Raw genomic sequence first — 20,689 nt, forward strand, 5'->3', positions numbered from 1 at the left:
GAGTTTCATTCATTGCAAGTTTCAGTGAGAGCCACTCATTTCTTTGTTGTCTGCTCCTCTGCTGTGGGAACATTGTGAATATGTCAAGAATTTAAAATACGGGTCAAAAAAAGTCCATGTGCCCTCTTTTCACTAATGGACAGAGTGTTTCCTTGGTCACTGAATTTGACACATTTCAAAAAGATCAGAGGCCTCAATACAGTGATAAAGATAATATGTCAGGTTATGTGGTCATGTTTATGTCCAGAATTTCTCACAGCACAGATCCTCAAGACCAGAATCGCGATCATGACCTAGAGTTCTGTAAAGAGCTGCCATGATGACAAGACAAGGGTGGAGCTGTGTCACCAACATAGAAGCAAGACACCTCATGTGCAAAATGTTCACTGACTAGACTGCTCTGACCCACAGGGCCCTTGACAGAAGGAATATCTTCTGAGGAAACCATCCTCATGGAACTCACAGCAGCAGCATTTTTTGAGCAACAAACCATAAGAGCTGGAAAAGTCAGTGGAAGAGAGTGTAAAGGTCCCAGTCACTAAAGATGGAGTGTCTTCAGGTGAAACTCAGCAAGACACAAAATTTTGGTCTGAATTATAAAAATCAGACAGGAGCTTCAAGGTCATACATTCATCCATGAATGAGGTGCCCTGGGAGTTTTCATCAACAGGTTGTGACATATTTCAGCATGTATCAACTAAACTGTCATTGAACAGAGTTAATGTCACTTTCAGGAATTCTATGCCATCTGGAGAAATGTGACTGGGCTAAAAACAGGCATTTCTGGAGAAGGCCTTTTAGACTCCTCTTTTCACTATTCCTCCCAGAGTCCTTTCTGTAGACCAATCCAAGAAGTGCAGGGTTCTTAGCACTGAGCTTCAGAGCTGGAAGTACTTTGAAAATGTCTCTGGCATAAAAAAGGGGCTTCCCAGGTGGCTCAGTGGTAAAGAATCTGCCTGCCAAACAGGAGATGTGGGTACCATTCCTGGGTCGGGATAATTCCCAGGAGAAAGAAATGGCAACCCACTCCAGTCTTCTTGCCTGGGAAATCCCATGGACAGAAGAGCCCACTACAGTCATAGGGTCGCAAAAGAGTCAGACATGACTTAGTACATAAACAACAACACAGCTAGCATAAAGCACCTAAGACAGAAACAACAACCCCCCTGCAGGGCTGTCCACAGCCAGAGCCCCATCTGCACTCGGGGTTTGTGCTCAGCTCCCCCACAGCCCTCTCTCACTGTGTCACTCAGAGCACAGTAGTACACAGCCGAGTCTGATGCTTGCACTGCCCGTTTCTGCAGGTGGAAGGAGCTGTCACGCTTAACAAGAGTGGCCTGGAAACCTTTACTCTTTGGGTTCTGGTCTGACATTGAGCCCTTTAGGAGGAATTGAGGAGCTTTGTTGAGATGCTGGATGTACCAGAAAAGAAAGGGAGCAGAATCAGCAGTCTGGTAAATGCAGTTCAGGGTCATGAGAGCCCCCTCTGAGACAGTTACTGGGCCCTCTGTCTGGTTCACTGAGTCACCATTGGTCCCTCCTGGAAGAGAAGCACTTTGTTATTGTAGAAATGTACAGGAGGAGTTTTCAGTCAGAGAAGAAAAATAAAACTTGCCCACAATTATAAGAAAGTGAAAAATCATTAACATTTAGAATAAAATGTTACTTACTGAATATTAAGATGATCAGAAGAACTGAGTGAGTGGCAGAATGCATGTTCGCAAAAGAAAACTATCCTTGTTCCCTGGAATACACAAATCTAGTCTCCATCTGAATGTTACAGAAGCTCCTCGCTCAGAAACTGAGAGCGCCTTTCTGTACTGCAGCAATATTCTGTCTGTGGCTACAAGCAGGCAAGCGAAACCAGCTCCTGAATACAATGAGGAACCGCATCTGAAGGAAGCCCCGCCCTCTGGTGGTGATTGTGAAAATTGCACCACAGTGTTGTCTGACCTATTCCTCCTGATAATAGCTTGTGGGGGTACATACAGGAGAATGGGACAGGACCCTAAGAAGAGAGTCCTAAACATAAGCATGCTGAGGGAAATATTCTATTACTCATTCCATAATTTTTTGCATGGTACAGGTATCTCTAGCTTCGCCAGAAACCCCAGTTACAATTTCTAGATGGAATAGTCAGAGGTTTCTTCCTTGCATGTGTCTCCGATGTCCATGGGTAAGAGAAGGATCCCTCTGTGTGGAAAGTGCTTCCTCCTCAACCCAAGTCATTTCTCTGAAGTAGTTATATTCATGTTGACTCTGTCAACATGCCGTGGAGAAAATTTTTTGTAAGGCAGGTGTCAAATAATGTGCAGTTAAGTGATAAGGTTATTATCCTGATTTATCATGGAATGACATATTTGTAAAACATAACAAAAATAAAATACATGACTTCTTTTTCACTGATAACGGTAGAGTTGATCTTCCAATGGGAAAACTATTTTTGGACCTTGAACATCAGGTAGCACAGAGATAAGGAAAACAGATGAGATGAGCACTAACATTGCCCAGCTTACTTCATGGAGGCAGCTTCCAGGCACCAGTGCATGAGGGATTTACCAGAAAGAATGCAGCTGTCTCATTGTGGGATTGAGACAGGATAGGAAAAGAGAGATCCTGAAATACGTAAAAACTGTGGACCTCTGTACCAGAGAGGAGGAATGTTGACCAAGAAAGAAAGAGAGTTAAGTGCAAGGCAGGACTTGGAGGGGAGAGTTGGGGGGGGTCGGATTGGAGCATCCTTGGATGACAGCAACCTTACCCCTTTAGTCTCATGAGAGACAGGTGACCTTACTTAGGTAACCTGGTTCTTCAAACGTCTTTTTACCTCTTGTCACATTCTTGCTTTAATTCAACTAAGTATTTTTTTTTTTAGAATGTCAAGTTTAGATGGTTAGTATATTAGCTGGGCACTCTTCATTCCTGAGGCTCGTGTGTGGCATCGATCTGTCTTCTGTTTGTGTGTTTGTTTTCTTAGGGATTCAGGGATCTCAGTGGAAAGAACTGTCGGCTCAGTGTCTGTCAGCCTGTTTGTCTAGTTTCTTGTACAATTATTTGTGCCAGTGAAGTGAACCCAGCAGAAGATTTAATGGGGTCATTTCATAGCTTGTTCTTTTCTCTAGGATAGGATTTATTTTATGCAAAGTCCGACTATATTATGGTAAGAATTGCTGCCATTGTTCTTTGCTCACATAAACCATTTTAAGGCATGGGAACGTGTGGCTGCAGACAGCTGTGAGGTTGCCTTACACGGGCGCTCAGAGCAGCATTGTCAATCCAGTAAAAATGGCTGTGACTAAGTCAGTTGAACTCAAGAACAGTCTTCTTCAAATGTGCCTTTTTCACCTATAGAGATTTTCTCACTAGTTAAAATGAATTTTGTTAGATCTTACCAAAACTGGGATCGTTTTTAATGCACATGTTTGCTGAGCTGTTCTTTTTGTTTGTTTTTTGTCTGCTCCAGGTCTTAGTTTAGGCTTGTGGGATCTAGTTCCCTGACCAGGGATCGAACCTGGGCCTGCTGCAATGTGAGTGCAGAGTCCTACTCACTGAACCAACCCTCCCCCTAAAATTAGAATCTTGAGTTGAAGTTATCATGCTGGCAGGACTCTCTGGCTCTTCAGATCACCTAGATTCTCCTAAACTCTTGTGCATTTTCAGGAATCCCTAGCTTCCAGCATTCATCCTGGAAATTTACAGGGTTGTCTGCAATGTGGAAACCAAAATCAGATACAATTCCTATCTCAAATTGCTTTCAGTTGATTGAGGAGCATGTGGGCATATATATATACACTACTTCCCTGGTTGCTCAGATGGTAAAGCGTCTACCTACAAGGCGGGAGACCTGGGTTCAATCCCTGGGTTGGGAAGATCTCCTGGAGAAGAAAATGGCAACCCACTCCAGTATCCTTGCCTGAAAAATCCCATGGAAGGAGGATCCTGGTAGGTTACAGTCCATGGGGTCACAAAGAGTTGGACAGGACTGAGTGACTTATAACTTTATATATATATATATATATCTCCTATGCCCTGTCTTTACTCCCACTAGCCTGGACCCCAATATGTGAAATGAGGGATCAGACTGGAAGTAGAGAGCTGATGCAGTTACCACCGGGGGAATAAAACCTGCTAGAATGCTTTATTTCCCCACTGTTAAGATTTGTTTTTGTTCCTTCATCTCCCTCTCCATTTCTGTGGCCTCTTTATTAAGCTGTTGCACCCCCAGTGCTCAGGTGGCCAGCACCCAGTGTGCAGGACTCTAGGATGTCAGGGTGGAAGGCAGTGCTTACCTTCAGGTGGGTGTCCAGATTCACCCTAAGTGATGATGGTGAGTACCTCTGCCAAGACCATAAAACTACTATAACTATTAAACTCTGCATTTAAGTAGTTGTGTCTATAAATTGGGTTTCCCCAGTAGCTCAGCAGTAAAGAATCTGCCTGCCAATTGAGGAGATGAGGGTTCGATCCCTGGGTCAGGAAGATCCCCTGGAGGAGAAAACAGCAACCCACTCCAGTATTCTTGCCTGGAAAATTCCACAGACAGAAGAGCCTGGCAGGCTACAGTCCACAGGATTGCAAAGAGTCGGATGCCACTTAGCAACTGAGCACCAGACACAATACACACATGCCTATAAATTATGAAATGACAATGATTCCGTATCCTGGCCACATCTCACAGACTGCCCAGCAGTAAACATTCATATCTTCCCACCTGCTGTGCCCACCACTGTCCTTCCAGAAAGTCTGCTCCCAGAAGGTGCAGGCAGGAGTTCAGCCTGAAAAGATGAGGGGACACTCTGTGCAATGGGCACGATTGTAGCAGAGACACAGAGAGTGACCAAAGTGGCTCTGCATTCCCGCTCATGAGCAGAGGAGTGTGGAGATGTTCCTGCTTGGTGAGTGGGTGGTAATTTCTCCTAGTCTCTTGAGCAGGTGAAAAGCCCACTCCACTTCCAAGATAGCTTATTGTAAGAGTATATAAATACTTCTCTGATGTGTCTGAAACATGACTGACTGATGAATTAATTTTCCCTGCTTTTGCTGTTGTTCAGTCCCTAGATCATGTCTGACTCTTTACGACCCCAGGAACTGCAGCATGTCAGGCTTCCCTGTCCTTCACTATCTCCCAGAGTTTGCTCAAACTCATGTCCATTGAGTCAGTGATGCCATCCAGCCATCTGATCCTCTGTCACCTTCTCCTCTTGCCCTCAATCTTTCCCATCATCAGTGTCTTCTCCAGTGAATCAGTTCTTCACAATCAGGTGGCCAAAGAATTGGAGCTTCAGTTTCAGTATTCTAGCAGGTTTTATGACGCTGGTGGTAACTGCATCAAAATTCCAGATTCAAGATTGCCGCTTCGCCTTCTTTATGATCCAACTCTCACATCCATACATGATTACTGGGTAAACCATAGCTCTGACTACAGGGACCTTTGTCGGTAAAGTAATGTCTCTGCTTTTTAATACACTGTCTAGATTTGTCACGTCTTTTCTTCCAAGGATCAAGCGTCTTTTAATTTCATGGCTGCAGTCACCATCTGCAGTGAATTTGGAATCCAAGAAAAAATCTGTCATTGTTTCCACTTTTTCCCCCATCTATTTGCCATAAAGTGATGGGACCAGATGCCATAATCTGTTTTTAAATGTTGAGTTTTAATTCAGCTTTTTCATTCTCCTCTTTCACCCTTCACCTAGTTCTCTGCGCTTTCTGCCATTAGAGTGATACCATCTGCATATTTGAGACTGTTAATATTTCTCCTGGCAAACTTGATTCCAGCTTGTGAATCATCCAGCCCAGCATTTCTCATGGTGTACCCTGCATATAAGTTAAATAAGCAGGGTGAAAACATACAGCCTTGAAGTACTCTTTTTCCAAATTTTAACCAGTCCATTGTTCCATCTGCCTCTTGAGATATTTGTATGCAGGTCAGGAAGCAACAGTTAAAACTGGACATGGAACAAAAGACTGGTTCCAAATAGGAAAAGGAGTATGTCAAGGCTGTATATTGTCACCCTGTTTATTTAACTTATATGCAGAGTACATCATGAGAAACGCTGGACTGGAAGAAACACAAGCTGGAATCAAGATTGCCGGGAGAAATATCAATAATCTCAGATATGCAGATGAGACCACCCTTATGGCAGAAAGTGAAGAGGAACTCAAAAGCCTCTTGATGAAAGTGAAAGTGGAGAGTGAAAAAGTTGGCTTAAAGCTCAACATTCAGAAAATGAAGATCATGGCATCAGGTCCCATCACTTCATGGGAAATAGATGGGGAAACAGTGGAAACAGTGTCAGACTTTATTTTTTGGGGCTCCAAAATCACTGCAGATGGTGACTGCAGCCATGAAATTAAAAGACTCTTACTCCTTGGAAGGAAAGTTATGACCAACACAGATAGCATATTCAAAAGCAGAGACATTACTTTGCCAACAAAAGTTCATCTAGTCAAGGCTATGGTTTTTCCTGTGGTCATGTATGGATGTGAGAGTTGGACTGTGAAGAAGGCTGAGCGCCAAAGAATTGATGTTTTTAAACTGTGGTGTTGGAGAAGACTCTTGAGAGTCCGTTGACTGTAAGGAGATCCAACCAGTCCATTCTGAAGGAGATCAGCCCTGGGATTTCTTTGGAAGGAATGATGCTAAAGCTGAAACTCCAGTACTTTGGCCACCTCATGCCAAGAGATGACTCATTGGAAAAGACTCTGATGCTGGGAGGGATTGGGGGCAGGAGGAGAAGGGGACGACAGAGGATGAGATGCCTGGTTGGCATCACTGACTTGATGGAGGTGAGTCTGAGTGAACTCCGGGAGTTGGTGATGGACAGGGAGGCCTGGCATGCTGCGATCATGGGGTTGCAAAGAGTCGGACACGACTGAGCGACTGATCTGATCTGATCTGATCTGATTGTTCCATGTGCAGTACTAACTCTTGCTTCCTGTCCTGCATACAGGTTTCTTGGGTATCCCCATCTCTTTAAGAATTTTCCACAGTTGGTTGTGATCCACACAAAGGCTTTAGCATAGTCAATGAAACAGAAGTAGATTTTTTTAAATTCCCTTGCTTTTTTCTGTGATCCAGCTGGTGTTGGTAATTTGATCTCTGGTTCCTCTGCCTTTTCTAAACTTGGCTTGTACATCTGAAGTTCTTGGTTCATGGACTGCTGAAGCATAGCTTGAAGGATTTTGAGCATAATCTTGCTAACATGTGAAATGAGTGCAATTGTATGGTAATTTGAACATTCTTTGGCATTCATTCCCTGAGATGAGGTTATTAGCAAAGAGAATATCCTGTACCCAGTTTGAATACAAACAATACACACACACAACACCTGCGATATTTACAGAGTGGGCTGCTCTGATCCACAGGGCCCTTGACAGAAGGAATATCTTCTCAGAAACTCTCCTCTCAGAACTTACTTACGCAGCAGCATTTCTGGAGCAACCAGAAGGGATGGAAAAGTCAAGGAAAGAGAGAATAAAGCTCCAGTCCCTGAAGATGGAGTGTCTGCAGGTGAAACTCAGCAGCATACACAATCTTGGCCTGAATTTTAAAAACAAGAGACTAGCTTCCAGGTCACACAGTCATCCATCAACAATATGCCCTGGAATTTTCCTTAACACACTGTGAAATATTTCAGCATATATAATCTGAATTGTCATTGAAGAGTTAATGTCACTTTAAGGGATTCTATCTGGGGGATGTGGATGGGCTGAAAACAGGCATTTATGGAGAAAAGCTCTTAGATTCCTTTTTGCACTTTCCCGCTCCAGATTCCTCTCTGTAGGGCAGCTGAAGAATTCCTAGGTCCTTGGCTCTGAGGAGCAGACCTGGAAGTGCTTTGACAATACCTCTAGCATAGCCCACTGGAGAGAAAAACAATAACCCCTTGCAGGGCTGCCCACAGCCAGAGCCCCATCTGCACCCTGGGTTTGTGCTCAGCTCCCCCGCAGCCCTCTCTCACTGTGTCACTCAGAGCACAGTAGTACACAGCCGAGTCTGATGCTTGCACTGCCCGTTTCTGCAGGTGGAAGGAGCTGTCACGCTTAACAAGAGTGGCCTGGAAACCTTCATGCTCTACCTTCTTGTCTGCTGTTAAGCCCTTCAGGAGGAGTTGAGGAGCTTTGTTGAGATGCTGGATATACCAGAAAAGATAGGGAGCCGAACTAGCAGTCTGGTAAGTGCAGTTCAGGGTCAGGAGAGCCCCCTCTGAGACAGTCACTGGGCCTTCTGTCTGGTTCACTGAGTCACCATTGGTCCCTCCTGGAAAACAATCACTTTGTTATCATAGAAATGTACAGGAGAGGAGTTTTCAGTCAGAGAAGAAAAATATAACATACCTATAGTTATAAGAAAGTGAAAAATAATTAACATTTAGAATAAAATATTACTTACTGAATATTAAGATGATCAGAAGAACTGAGTGAGTGGCAGAATGCATATTCGCAAAAGAAAACGATCCTTGTTCCCTGGAATACACCAGTCTAACAAATCTAGTCTCCAGCTGGATGTTACAGAAGCTCCTCACTCAGAAACTGAGAGCCCCTTTCTGTACTGCAGCAATATTCTGTCTTGTGGCTACAAAGTAGGCAAGTGAAACCAGCTCCTGGATACAATGAGGAACCACATCTGAAGGAAGCCTCGCCCTCTGGTGGTGATCATGAAAAGTGCACCACAGTGCGGTCTGACCTATTTCTCCTGATAATAGTTTGTGTTATTACATAAAGGAGAATGGGACAGGACCCTAAGAAGAGAGTCCTAAACATAAGCGTGCTGAGGGAAATATTCTATTATTATTTCCTTAATTTTTTGCATGGTACAGGTATCTCTAGCTTCGCAAGAAACCCCAGTTACAATTTCTAGATGGAATAGTCAGAGGTTTCTTCCTTGCATATGCCTCCAGACATATGGACAGAGAAAGATCCCTCTGTATGGAAAGTGTTTCCTCCTCTCCTCAAGTCATTTCTCTGAAGTAGTTATATTCATGTTGACTCTGTCAACATGCCGTGGAGAAAATTTTATCTAAGGCAGATGTCAAATAATGTGTAGTTAAGTGATAAGGTTATTATCCTGATTTATCATGGAATGACAGCTTTGTAAAACACAATAAAAGCAAAATACATGACTTCCTTTTCACTGATAATGGCAAACTTGATCTTCCAGTTGGAAAACTATTTTTGGACCCTGAACATCAGGTAGCACAGAGATAAGGAAAACAGATGAGATGAGCACTGACATTGCCCAGCTTACTTCATGGAGGCAGCTTCCAGGCACCAGTGCATGAGGGATTTACCAAAAATAATGCAGCTGTCTCATTGTGGGATTGAGACAGAATAGGAAAACAGAGATCCTGAAATACCTAAAAATTGTGGACCTCTGTACCAGACAGGAAGACAGAGATAAGCACAAGGCAGGGGTTGGAGGGGAGACTGGGGCAGGGGGGGAGGCGAGTTGGACCATCCTTGGATGACAGCAACCTTACGCCTTTAGCCTCATGAGGGACAGGTGACCTTACTTAGGTAAGCTGGTTCTTGAAACGTCTTTTTACCTCTTGTCATATAGTTGTTTTAACACAACTAAGTATTTTTTTTAGAATGTCAAGTTTAGATGCTTAATATATTAGCCAGGCACTCTTCATTCCTGAGGCTTGTGTGTGGCATAGATCTGTCTTCTGTTTGTTTGTTGTTTTCTTCAGGATTCAGGAATCTCAGTGGAAAGAACTGTTGGCTCATGTCTGTCAGCCTGTTTGTCTAGTTTCTTGTGCAATTATTTGTGTCAGTGAAGCAAACCCAGCAGAAGGTTTAATGGGGTCATTTCATAGCTTGTTCTTTTCTCTAGGATTGGGTTTACTTTATGCAAAGTCTAGCTATAATATGGTAAGAAGTCAAAACATTGTTCTTTGGTGACATAAGCCGGTTTAAGGCTTGGTGACTTTGTGGCTGCAGACAGCTGTGAGGTTGCCTTACACAGGCGCTCAGTGTTGTCAATCCAGTAACAGTGGCTGTGACTAAGTCAGTTGAACTCAAGAACAGTCTTCTTCAAATGTGCCTTTTTCACCTACTGAGATTTTCTCACCAGTTAAAATGAACTTTTTTAGTTCTTACCAAAGCTGGGATCATTTTTAATGCAAATCTGTTTGCTGAGCTGTTCTTTTTGTTTATTTTTGTCTGTGCCAGGGCTTAGTTTAGGCTTGTGGGATCTAGTTCCCTGACCAGGGATCAAACCTGGGCCTCCTGCAATGTGAGTGCAGAGTCCTACTCACTGAACCAACCATCCACCTAAAACTAGAATCTTGAGTTGAAGTTATCATGTTGGCAGGACTCTCTGGCTCAGCAGATCACCTAGATTCTCTTAAACTCTTGTGCATTTTCAGGAATCCCTAGGCTCTGGCATTCATTCTGGAAATTTACAGGGTTGTCTACAATGCGGAAACAAAAATCAGGCACAATTCCTACCTCAAATTCCTTTCAGTTGATTGAGGAGCAGGTGAGCAAAAAAAATAATCCTATGCCCTGTCTGTACTCTCACTAGCCTGGACCCCAGTACGTGAAATCAGGGATCAGACTGGAAGCAGAGAACTGACGAGTTACCACTAGGGAAATAAAACCTGCTAGAATACTTGTATTTCCCCACCATTAAGGTTTATTTTTGTTCTTTCATCTCCCTCTTCATTTCTGTGGCCTCTTTATTAAGATGTGAGCCCCCAGTGCTCAGGTGGCCGGTACCCAGTGTGCAGGACTCTAGGATGTTAGGGAGGAAGGCAGTGCTTACCTTCAGGTGGGTGTCCAGATTCACCATAAGTGATGACGGTGAGTACATCTGCCAAGACCATAAAACTACTATAACTATTAAACTCTGCATTTAAGTAGTTCTGCCAATAAATTGGGCTTCCCAGATGCTAAGTGATAAAGAATATGCCTGCTAATTGAGGAGATGAGGGTTCAATCCTTGGGTCAGAAAGATCCCCTGGAGAAGGGAATAGCAACCCACTCCAGCATTCTTGCCTGGAAAACATGGACAGAGGAGCCTGGTGGGCTACAGTCCACGGGGTTGCAAAGAGTCAGACACCACTGAGCAACTCACACACGCCTATAAATTATAAAATGACAATGATTCAGTATCCTGGCCACATCTCACAGACTGCCCAGCAGTAAAACAGACATCTCTTCCCACCTGCTGTGCCCACCACTGTCCTTCCAGAAAGTCTGCTCCTCGAAGCTGCAGACAGTAGTTCAGCCTGCAGAATGCAGAGGGGACTCTCTGTGCAATGGGCATGATTGTATCAGAGATGCAGAGCAGTGACCCAAGTGGCTCCACATCCTGCTCATGAGCAGAGGAGTGTGTAGATGTTCTTGCTTTGGGAGGGGGTGATAATTTCTCCTAGTTTCTTGAGCAGGTGAAAAAGCTCACTCTGCTGCCAAGACAGCTTATTGTAAGAGTACATGAACACTTTTTCCATGTGTCTGAAATGTGACTGGTTGATGAATTAATTTCCCCTGTTTTTGTTGCTGTTCGGTCCCTAGGTCATGTCTGACTCTTTACGACCCCATGAACTGCTGCATGCCAGGAGCTTTATTCTCTCTTTCGTTGACTTTCCATCCCTTCTGGTTGCTCCAGAAATGCTCTGCCTAAGTAAACTCCAAGAGGAGAGTTTCCTGACAAGATATTCCTTCTGAAGGGTCCTGTGGATCAGAGCAGCTCACTTTGTAAATGTTGAGGGAGTTGTGTGTCCTTCCCTGTCCTTTACTATCTCCCAGAGTTTGCTAAACTCATGTCCATTGAGTCAGTGATGCCATCAAACCATCATCCTCTGTCACCTCCTTATCCTCTTGCCCTCAATCTTTCCCAGCATCAGGGTCTTCTCCAGTGAATCGGTTCTTCACATCAGGTGGCCAAAATATAGGAACTTCAACTTCAGCATCAGTCCTTCCAATGAATATTCAGGATTGATCTCCTTTAGGATTGACTGGTTTGATCTCCTTGCAGTAAGGGACTCTCAAGAGTCTTCCCCAACACCACAGCTAGAAAGCATCAATTCTTTGGCACTCAGCCTTCTTTATGGTCCAACTCTCACATCCATACATGATTACTGGGAAAACCATAGCTCTGACTATATGGACCTTTGTGGGTAAAGTAATGTCTCTGCTTTTTAATATGCTGTCTAGGTTGGTCATAGCTTTTCTTCCAAGGAGCAAGCATCTTTTAATTTCATGGCTGTGGTCACCATTTGCTGTGATTTTGAAGCCCAGTAAAATTAAATCTGTCACTGTTTCCACATTTTCCCATCTATTTGCCATAAAGTGATGGGACCAGATGCCATAATCTTAGATTTTTTAATGTTGAGCTTTAATCCAGCCTTTTCACTCTCCTCTTTCACCAGTATCAAGAGGTTCTTTAGCTTCTTTTCACTTTCTGCCATCAGAGTGGTATCATCCACATATCTGAGGTTGTTGATATTTCTCCTGGCAATCTTGATTCCAGCTTATGAGTCATCCAGCCTTGCATTTCACATGATGTACTCCACGTATAAGTTAAATAAGCAGGGAAACAATATATAGCCTTGACGTACTCCTTTCCCAATTTTGAACCAGTCATTGTCCCATGTCCAGTACTAACAGTTGCTTCTTGTCCTGCATACAGGTTTCTTGGGTATCCCCATCTCTTTAAGAATTTTCCACAGTTGGTTGTGATCCACACAGTCAAAGGCTTTAGCATAGTCAATGAAGCAGAAATAGATGATTTTTTAAATCCCCTTGCTTTTTCTGTTTCCAGCAGATATTGGATCTGCTGTGGTTCCTCTGCCTTTTCTAAACCCAGCTTCTACATCTGAAATTCTTGGTTCACATACTGCTGAAGCCTAACTTGAAGGATTTTGAGCATAATCTTGCTAACATGTGAAATGAGTGCAATTGTATGGTAATTTGAACATTCTTTGGCATTCATTCCCTGAGATGAGGTTATTAGCAAAGAGAATATCCTGTACCCAGTTTGAATACAAACAATACACACAACACCTGCGATATTTACAGAGTGGGCTGCTCTGATCCACATGGCCCTTGACAGAAGGAATATCTTCTCAGAAATTCTCCTCCTGGAACTTACTTAGGCAGCAGAATTTCTGGGGCAACAAGAAGGGATAGAAAAGTCAAGGAAAGAGAGAATAAAGCTCCAGTCCCTGAAGATGGAGTGTCTGCAGGTGAAACTCAGCAGGATACACAATCTTGGCCTGAATTTTAAAAACAAGAGACTAGCTTCCAAGTCACACAGTCATCCATCAACAATGTACCCTGGACTTTTCCTTAACACATTGTGAAATATTTGAGCATATATAATCTGAATTGTTATTGAAGAGTTAATGTCACTTTAAGGGATTCTATGCCATTTGGGGGGATGTCGATGGGCTGAAAACAGGCATTTTTGGAGAAAAGCGCTTAGGTTCCTCTTTACACTATCCTGCCCCATATTCCTCTGTAGGGCAATCCAAGAATTCCAAGGTCCTTGGCTCTGAGTATCAGAGCTGGAAGTGCTTTGACAGTACCTCTAGAGATAGAAACAATACCCCTTCCAGGGCTGCCCACAGCCAAAGCCCCATTTGCACTTTGGGTTTGTGCTCAGCTCCCCCGCAGCCCTCTCTCACTGTGTCACTCAGAGCACAGTAGTACACAGCCGAGTCTGATGCTTGCACTGCCCGTTTCTGCAGGTGGAAGGAGCTGTCACGCTTAACAAGAGTGGCCTGGAAACCTTCATGCTCTACCTTCTTGTCTGCTGTTAAGCCCTTCAGGAGGAGTTGAGGAGCTTTGTTGAGACGCTGGACATACCAGAAAAGATAGGAATCTGAATATGTGGCCTGGTAAGTGCAATTCAGGGTCATGAGATTCCCCTCTGAGACAGTCACTGGGCCCTCTGTCTGGTTCACTGAGTCAGCATTGGTCCCTCCTACAAGAAAATCACTTTGTTATCATAGAAATGTACAGGAGGAGAGGTTTCAGTCAGAGAAGAAAAATACAACTTACCTATAGTTATAAGAAAGTGAAAAATAATTAACATTTAGAATAAAATGTTACTTACTGAATATTACGATGATCAGAAGAACTGAGTGAGTGGCAGAATGCATGTTCCCAAAAGAAAACGATCCTTGTGCCCTGGAATACACCAGTCTAACAAATCTAGTCTCCATATGAATGTTACAGAAGCTCCTCACTCAGAAACTGAGAGCCCCTTTCTGTACTGCAGCAATTTTCTGTCTTGTGGCTACAAAGTAGACAAGTGAAACCAGCTCCTGAATACAATGAGGAACCGCATCTGAAGGAAGCGCCGCCCTCTGGTGGTGATCGTGAAAATTGCACCACAGTGCGGTCTGACCTATTTCTCCTGATAATAGCTTGTGGGGTACATACAGGAGAAGGGGACACGACCCTAAGAAGAGAGTCCTAAACCTAAGGGTGCTGAGGGAAATATTCTATTATTCCTTCCATAATTTTTTGCATAGTACAGGTATCTCTAGCTTCGCATGAAACCCCAGTTACAATTTCTAGATGGAATAGTCAGAGGTTTCTTCCTTGCATGTGCCTCCAAGATTCCCATGGGACAGAGGAGGATCCCTCTGTGTGGAAAGTGTTTCCTCCTCTCCTCAAGTCATTTCTCTGAAGTAGTTATATTCATGTTGACTCTCTCAACATGCCATGGAGAAAATTTTATCTAAGGCAGGTGTCAAATAATTTGTAGTTAAATGATAAGGTTATTATGCTGATTTATCATGGAATGACTTATTTGTAAAACACAAATAAAGTAAAATACGTGATTTCTTTTTCACTGATATCAGTAGAGTTGATCTTCCAATTGGAAAACTATTTTTGGACCCTGAACATCAGGTAGCACAGAGATAAGGAAAACAGACGAGATGAGCACTGACATTGCCCAGCTTACTTCATGGAGGCAGCTTCCAGGCACCAGTGCATGAGGGATTTACCAAAAATAGTGCAGCTGTCTCACTGTGGGATTGAGACAGGATAGGAGAACGGAGATCCTGAAATACCTAAAAATTGTGGACGTCTGTACAGGAGAGGAGGAATGTTGACAAAAAAAAGAGAGAGAGAGAGATAAGCGCAAGGCAGGGGTTGGGGGCAGAGTGGGAGGAGAGTTGGACCGTCCTTGGATGACAGCAACCTTATACCTTCAGCCTCATGAGGTACAGGTGGCCTTAATTAGGGACCTTGGTTCTTGAAACACAATCACTATCATTTCCCTTCTTGTCACATACTTGTTTTAACTCGACTAAGTATTGTTTAGAATGTCAAGTTTAGATGCTTAATATGTTAGCTGGGCACTCTTCATTCCAGAGGCATGTGTACATGGTGTTCATCTGTCTTCTGTTTGTTTGTTTTATTAGGGATTCAGGAATCTCTATGGAAAGAACTGTTTGCTCAGTGTCTGTCAGCCCATTGGTCTGGTTTCCTGTGCAATTATCTGGGCTAGTGAAGTGAGCCCAGAAGAAGATTTAATTCAGTCATTCCATAGCTTGTTTTCTCTATTGTTGGGTTTACCTTATGCAAAGTAAGATTGTACCATGGTAAGAAGTCAAAACATTGTTCTTTGCTGATGTAAACCATTTTAAGGCATGGCAACACTGTGGCTGCAGGCAGCTGGGAGGTTGCCTGACACGGGCTCTCAGGGCAGTGCTGTCAACCCAGGAACAATACTGTGAATTTAGTGGAATTAAGTCGGATATTTTTATTTTTGTTTTTATTTCCAATAGTCTAGGAGGTGGGTCAAAGAGGATCGTGCTGTGATGTATGTCAAAGAGTGTACTGCCTATGTTTTCCTCTAAGAGTTTTATGGATTCTGGCCTTCATTTAAGTCGTTAATCCATTTTGAGTTTATTTTGTTTATGGTGTTGGGAAGGGTTCCAGTGTCATCCTTTTACCTGTAGCTTTCCAATTATCTTCCAATTAAAAATAAATGTTTCTAAATGGCAATGACCAAGTCAGTTGAACACAAGAGCAATCTTCTTCGAATGATACCTATTAATGGACATAGAATTTCTCAACAGTCAAAATGACCTGTTTTGCTAAAATTAGGGTATTTTTTTAATGCACAGCTGTTTGCTGAGCTGTTCTGTTTTGTTTTTGTTTTTGGCTATGCCGGGTCTTAATTTTGGCTTGTGAGATCTAGTTCCCTGATCAAGGATCAAACTCAGGCCCCCGGCATTGGGAACACAGAGTCCTCTCCCCTGGACCAAATTCCCCCTAAAATTAGGGTCTTGAGTCAAGTTCTCATGCTGGCAGGACTCTCTGGCTCAGTGGATAACCGAGGTTCTCTTAAGCTGTTGTGCATGTTCAGGAATCCCTAGGCTCCAGCATTCATTCTGGAAACTTACAGAGTTGTCTACAATGTGGAAACCAAAACCAGACATGATTCCTATCTCAAACTGCTTTCAGTTGACTGAGAAGCAGGTTAAAAAAAAAAAAAATCCTCTGTCCTGTCTGTTGTCCCACTAGCCTGGACCCAGAGATGTGGAATGAGGGATCAGACAGGAAGTAGAGGGCTGACACAGTTATATCCAGGGGAACAAAACCTGCTTGGATACTTTGCTTTCACTGTTCAGATTTAGTTTTGTTTTTTCATCTCCCTCTCCCTTCCTATGCCCTGTTTGTCGAAGCCCCAGTGCTCAGGTGTCCAACACCCAGTGTGCAGGACTCTAGGTTGTTTGGAGGAAATCTGTGTTTATCTTCAGGGGAGTCTTCAGACATCCCCCCTGTTAAATAAGAATGGGAACTACATCCACCAGGAATATTAAAACCATTATAACTATTAAATTCTGCATTTTTATAGTTATGCCTATAAATTTTAAAATGACAATGATTCAGTGTTTATGTCACATCTCCTAGACTGCCCAGAAATAAAACATATATCTCTTTTCTCCTTCTTTGTCCCCCACTGTCCTTACAGAAAGTCTGGTCCCGAATTTGTAGACAAGAGTTCAGCCTGCAGAGATGCAGAGGGTAAACTCTGTGCAATGGGCCCAATTGTAGCAGAGATGCAGAGCACTGACCCAAGTGGCTCCACATTCCTGCTCAGGAGCAGAGGAGTGGGGAGATGTTCCTACTTTGGGAGGGGGTGATACTTTCTCCTAGTTTCTTGGAGCACGTGAAAACCTCACTTCACTCCAATGGCAGTCTGCCTTCAAACTGGGTATAGGATGAAAATTTCTGCTTTGCCAGAGATCACATCATCTCAGGGAAAATTAATTCATCCAGCAATCATGTTTCAGATATATTGAAAAAGTGTTTATATACTCTTAAAACAATAACAGGAAAAAAATATCTCCTTAACTTACACAGAGATTTTGTATCTCAAAAGTTATCCAATAGCATTATATTTTTTTTTTAGGTGAAAAATGCCATTTCTTCATTATCTTTTATCTTGACATGTGGAACTTTGCTGAATGTTCATTAACTGTGTGCAAGGCTGAAACCAAATCAGTTTGAAGGCAGCAGTGGATATTGATCATGTCTTAGAGCACTTTCCCATTGATCTGTCAACAAATATGGGAAAATACACCTTCAATTATATAATCAGGGGAATTAAAGTGGCCCTGCCTGGCTCTGAGAAGGGCACTTTATGTTGAGCATAAGTCACCTGCTCTTCTCTGTCAGGACCGGGGGCTTGTCTGGAGCGGCTGCTGAGAATGGGAACACTGACCACAGGGCTACCAAACCTTGTAGGTGGCATTTCTAGCAGTTCCAACATGGCCCTGGCTTTTCACTGAGCTTTGGTTCCTTTCTTGAAAAGTAAGGAGAAGGAGGAGCTAAGATGGTGGAGGCATAGGACGGGGAGGCCACTTTCTTCCCCACAAATTCATCAAAAGAACATTTAAACGCTGAGTAAATTCTACAAAACAACTTCTGAATGCTGGCAGAGGACATCAGGACCCAGAAAAGCAGCCCATTGTCTTCGAAAGGAGGTAGGAAAAAATATAAAAGACAAAAAAAGAGACAAAAGAAGGAGCGACAGAGCTCCGTCCCAGGAACGGAGTCTTAAAAAGAGAGAAGTTTCCAAACACCAGGAAACACTCTCACTGCTGAGTCTGTGACGAGCCTTGGAAGCACAGAGGGCAACATAACAGGGAGGAAAAATAAATAAACAATTAAAGCCCACAGATTACGAGCCCAATGGTAACTCCTCCAGCGGAGAAGCAGTGCAGATGCCTGCACCCGTCACTAGCAAGCAGGGGCTGGGCAGGGAGGCACGGGCTGCATCACTTAGAGTAAGGATCTGGCCTGAATGCCCCAAGCGCTATCTGAGCAAACTAACTTGGGCTAGCAAACCAGACTGTGGGATAACTACCACGCGAAAAGCCAGCCCTAACCTAAGACACCTCCAGGCCCGTGCACAGAACAAAGGACTGAACAGAGATAGCGGGGTGCAGACCATCCCCCTCCGGTGACAGGCAGCCAGAGCTGGAAGGGGGCAATCGCAGCCCCAGAGAGACATTATCTACAAAACTGTAAGCAGGCTTCCTTGCTAATTAAGACTTCTTGGGGTTCTGGACGGTCAACATCCGCCTGAGAAGGTGTGCCGGTTGTACACCCAGAAAACCGAGTGGCGGGGAGGTGATAAGTCGCAGCGACCATGCTCGCCAAACACCTCATCACCTGAGCTTCTCGGGCCTGGGAAGGGCACAAAACTCAGGCCCAATGGAGTCTGTGCCTCTGAGGACTACCCGAGTGCCCGAACCTGAGCGGCTTAGACCTGGGAGGTGCATGCAGCCCAGGGCCGGCCTTGGAGGGTTCCCGATGGAGCAACCTAGAGCCTGAGCTGTGTGGGCAGGGAGGGTATACGCACCGTGAGCGGGGGCAGGGCCAGTGTGGCTGAGGCACTGTGAGCACACCCCAGTGTTATTTGTTTGCAGTGTCCCTTCCTCCCCACAGCGCGACTGAACAAGTGAACCTAAAAAAAAAAAAAAAAGTGTCCACCACCGCCCGCTTTGGGTCAGGGCAGAAATCAGACACAGAAGAGACCAGCAAACAGAGGAAGCTAAAACAGAGGGAACCGCTTTGGAAGTGACAGGTGCAATAGATTAAAACCCTGTCGTTAGTAGTGACTACATAGGAAGGGGGCTATAGATCTTGAGAAATATAAGCCGGACCAAGGAACTAGCCAAAAATGAACTGACCGCACAATACCCTCAACAGCACCAGAGAAAGTCCTAGATATGTTTTTACTATTTTTACGATCATTCTTTCTTTTTTTTTTTTTATAATTTTTAAGTCCTCTATTACTCCTTTCATATTCACTTGTATAGCCTACTATTATTTGCAAAAAAAAAAGACCCTAATTTTTTAAAAGCAAACTTCATATATATATTTTTTATACTTTTTGTGACTTTGTTTTTTTTTTCTTTCTTTTATTTTTTTTTCTTCTTTTCTTTAACATTGTATCTTTGAAATTCCAAACTCTACTCTAGGTTTTTAACTTTTGCTTTTTGGTATTTGTTATCAATTTTGTACCTATATATATATTTTTTTTAATAATTTTTGTGACTTTTTTTCTCTTTCATTTTCTTCTTCTTTTCTTTAACATTGTATTTCTGAAATTCCAAACTCTGCTCTAGATTTTTAATTTTTGATTTTTGGTATTTGTTATCAATTTTGTACCTATATATTTTTTTAATAATTTTTGTGACTTTTTTTCTCTTTCATTTTCTTCTTCTTTTCTTTAACACTGTATTTTTGAAATTCCAAACTCTACACTCTACTCTAAATTTTTAATTTTTGCTTTTTTGTATTTGTTATCAATTTTGTACTTATATTTTCTTTATAATTTTTGTGACTTTTTTTCCCTCTTTATTTTTCTTCTACTTTTCTTTAACATTGTATCTTTGAAATTCCAAACTCTACTCTAGATTTTTAAGTTTTGCTTTTTGGTATTTGTTATCAATTTTGTACCTTTAAGAACCCAATCTTCAGTACCCATTTTTACTTGGGAGCGAGATTACTGGCCTGACTACTCTCTCCCCCTTTGGACTCTCCTTTTTCTTGACCAGGTCGCCTGTGTCTCCTCCCTAACCCCTCTCTGCTCTACCCAACTCTGTGAATTTCTATGTGTTCCAGATGGTGGAGAACACTTAGGGAACTGATTGCTGGCTGGATCTGTCTCTCTCCTTTTCATTCCCCCCCTTTTATCCTCCTGGACACCTCTGTCTCCTTCCTCCCTCCTCTCTTCCCTGTATAACTCCGTGAACATCTCTGAGCAGTCCAGTTATGGAGTGAACATAAGGAAGTGATTACTGGCTAGCCTGCTCTCTCCTCTATTGATTCCACCCCACCTCATTCGGGTCACCTCTAACTCCCTCCTCCCTCTTCTCTTCTCCATGTAACTCTGTGAACCTCTCTGGGTGTCCCTCACTGTGGAGAAACTTTTCATCTTTAACCTAGATGTTTTACCAATGGTGCTATATAGAAGGAGAAGTTTTGAGACTACTGTAAAAATAAGACTGAAAACCGGAAGCAGGAGACTTAAGTCCAAACCCTGACTCCAGGGAACTCCTGACTCCAGGGAACATTAGTTGACAGGAGCTCATCAAACGCCTCCATACCTACACTGAAACCAAGCACCACACAAGGGCCAACAAGCTCCAGAGCAAGACATACCATGCAAATCCTCCAGCAACACAGGAACACAGCCCTGAGC

The 20,689-nt window shown here is 43.2% G+C and overlaps 2 gene segments (V, D, J or C); both read right to left on the reverse strand.

Moving 5' to 3' along the window:
• Positions 1-1,106: 1,106 nt before the first annotated feature.
• On the reverse strand, positions 1,107-1,716 carry LOC129621091 (T cell receptor alpha variable 18-like). The segment is given in 2 exon segments: positions 1,107-1,540; positions 1,671-1,716. Coding segments are annotated over 2 exon segments (480 nt in total).
• Positions 1,717-7,850: 6,134 nt separating this feature from the next.
• Positions 7,851-8,438, reverse strand: LOC129620748 (T cell receptor alpha variable 18-like). The segment is given in 2 exon segments: positions 7,851-8,260; positions 8,393-8,438. Coding segments are annotated over 2 exon segments (456 nt in total).
• Positions 8,439-20,689: the final 12,251 nt, after the last annotated feature.

This window comes from Bubalus kerabau, chromosome 10 (genome assembly GCF_029407905.1).
Source record: "Bubalus kerabau isolate K-KA32 ecotype Philippines breed swamp buffalo chromosome 10, PCC_UOA_SB_1v2, whole genome shotgun sequence".
Classification (NCBI taxonomy): Eukaryota; Metazoa; Chordata; class Mammalia; order Artiodactyla; family Bovidae; genus Bubalus; species Bubalus kerabau.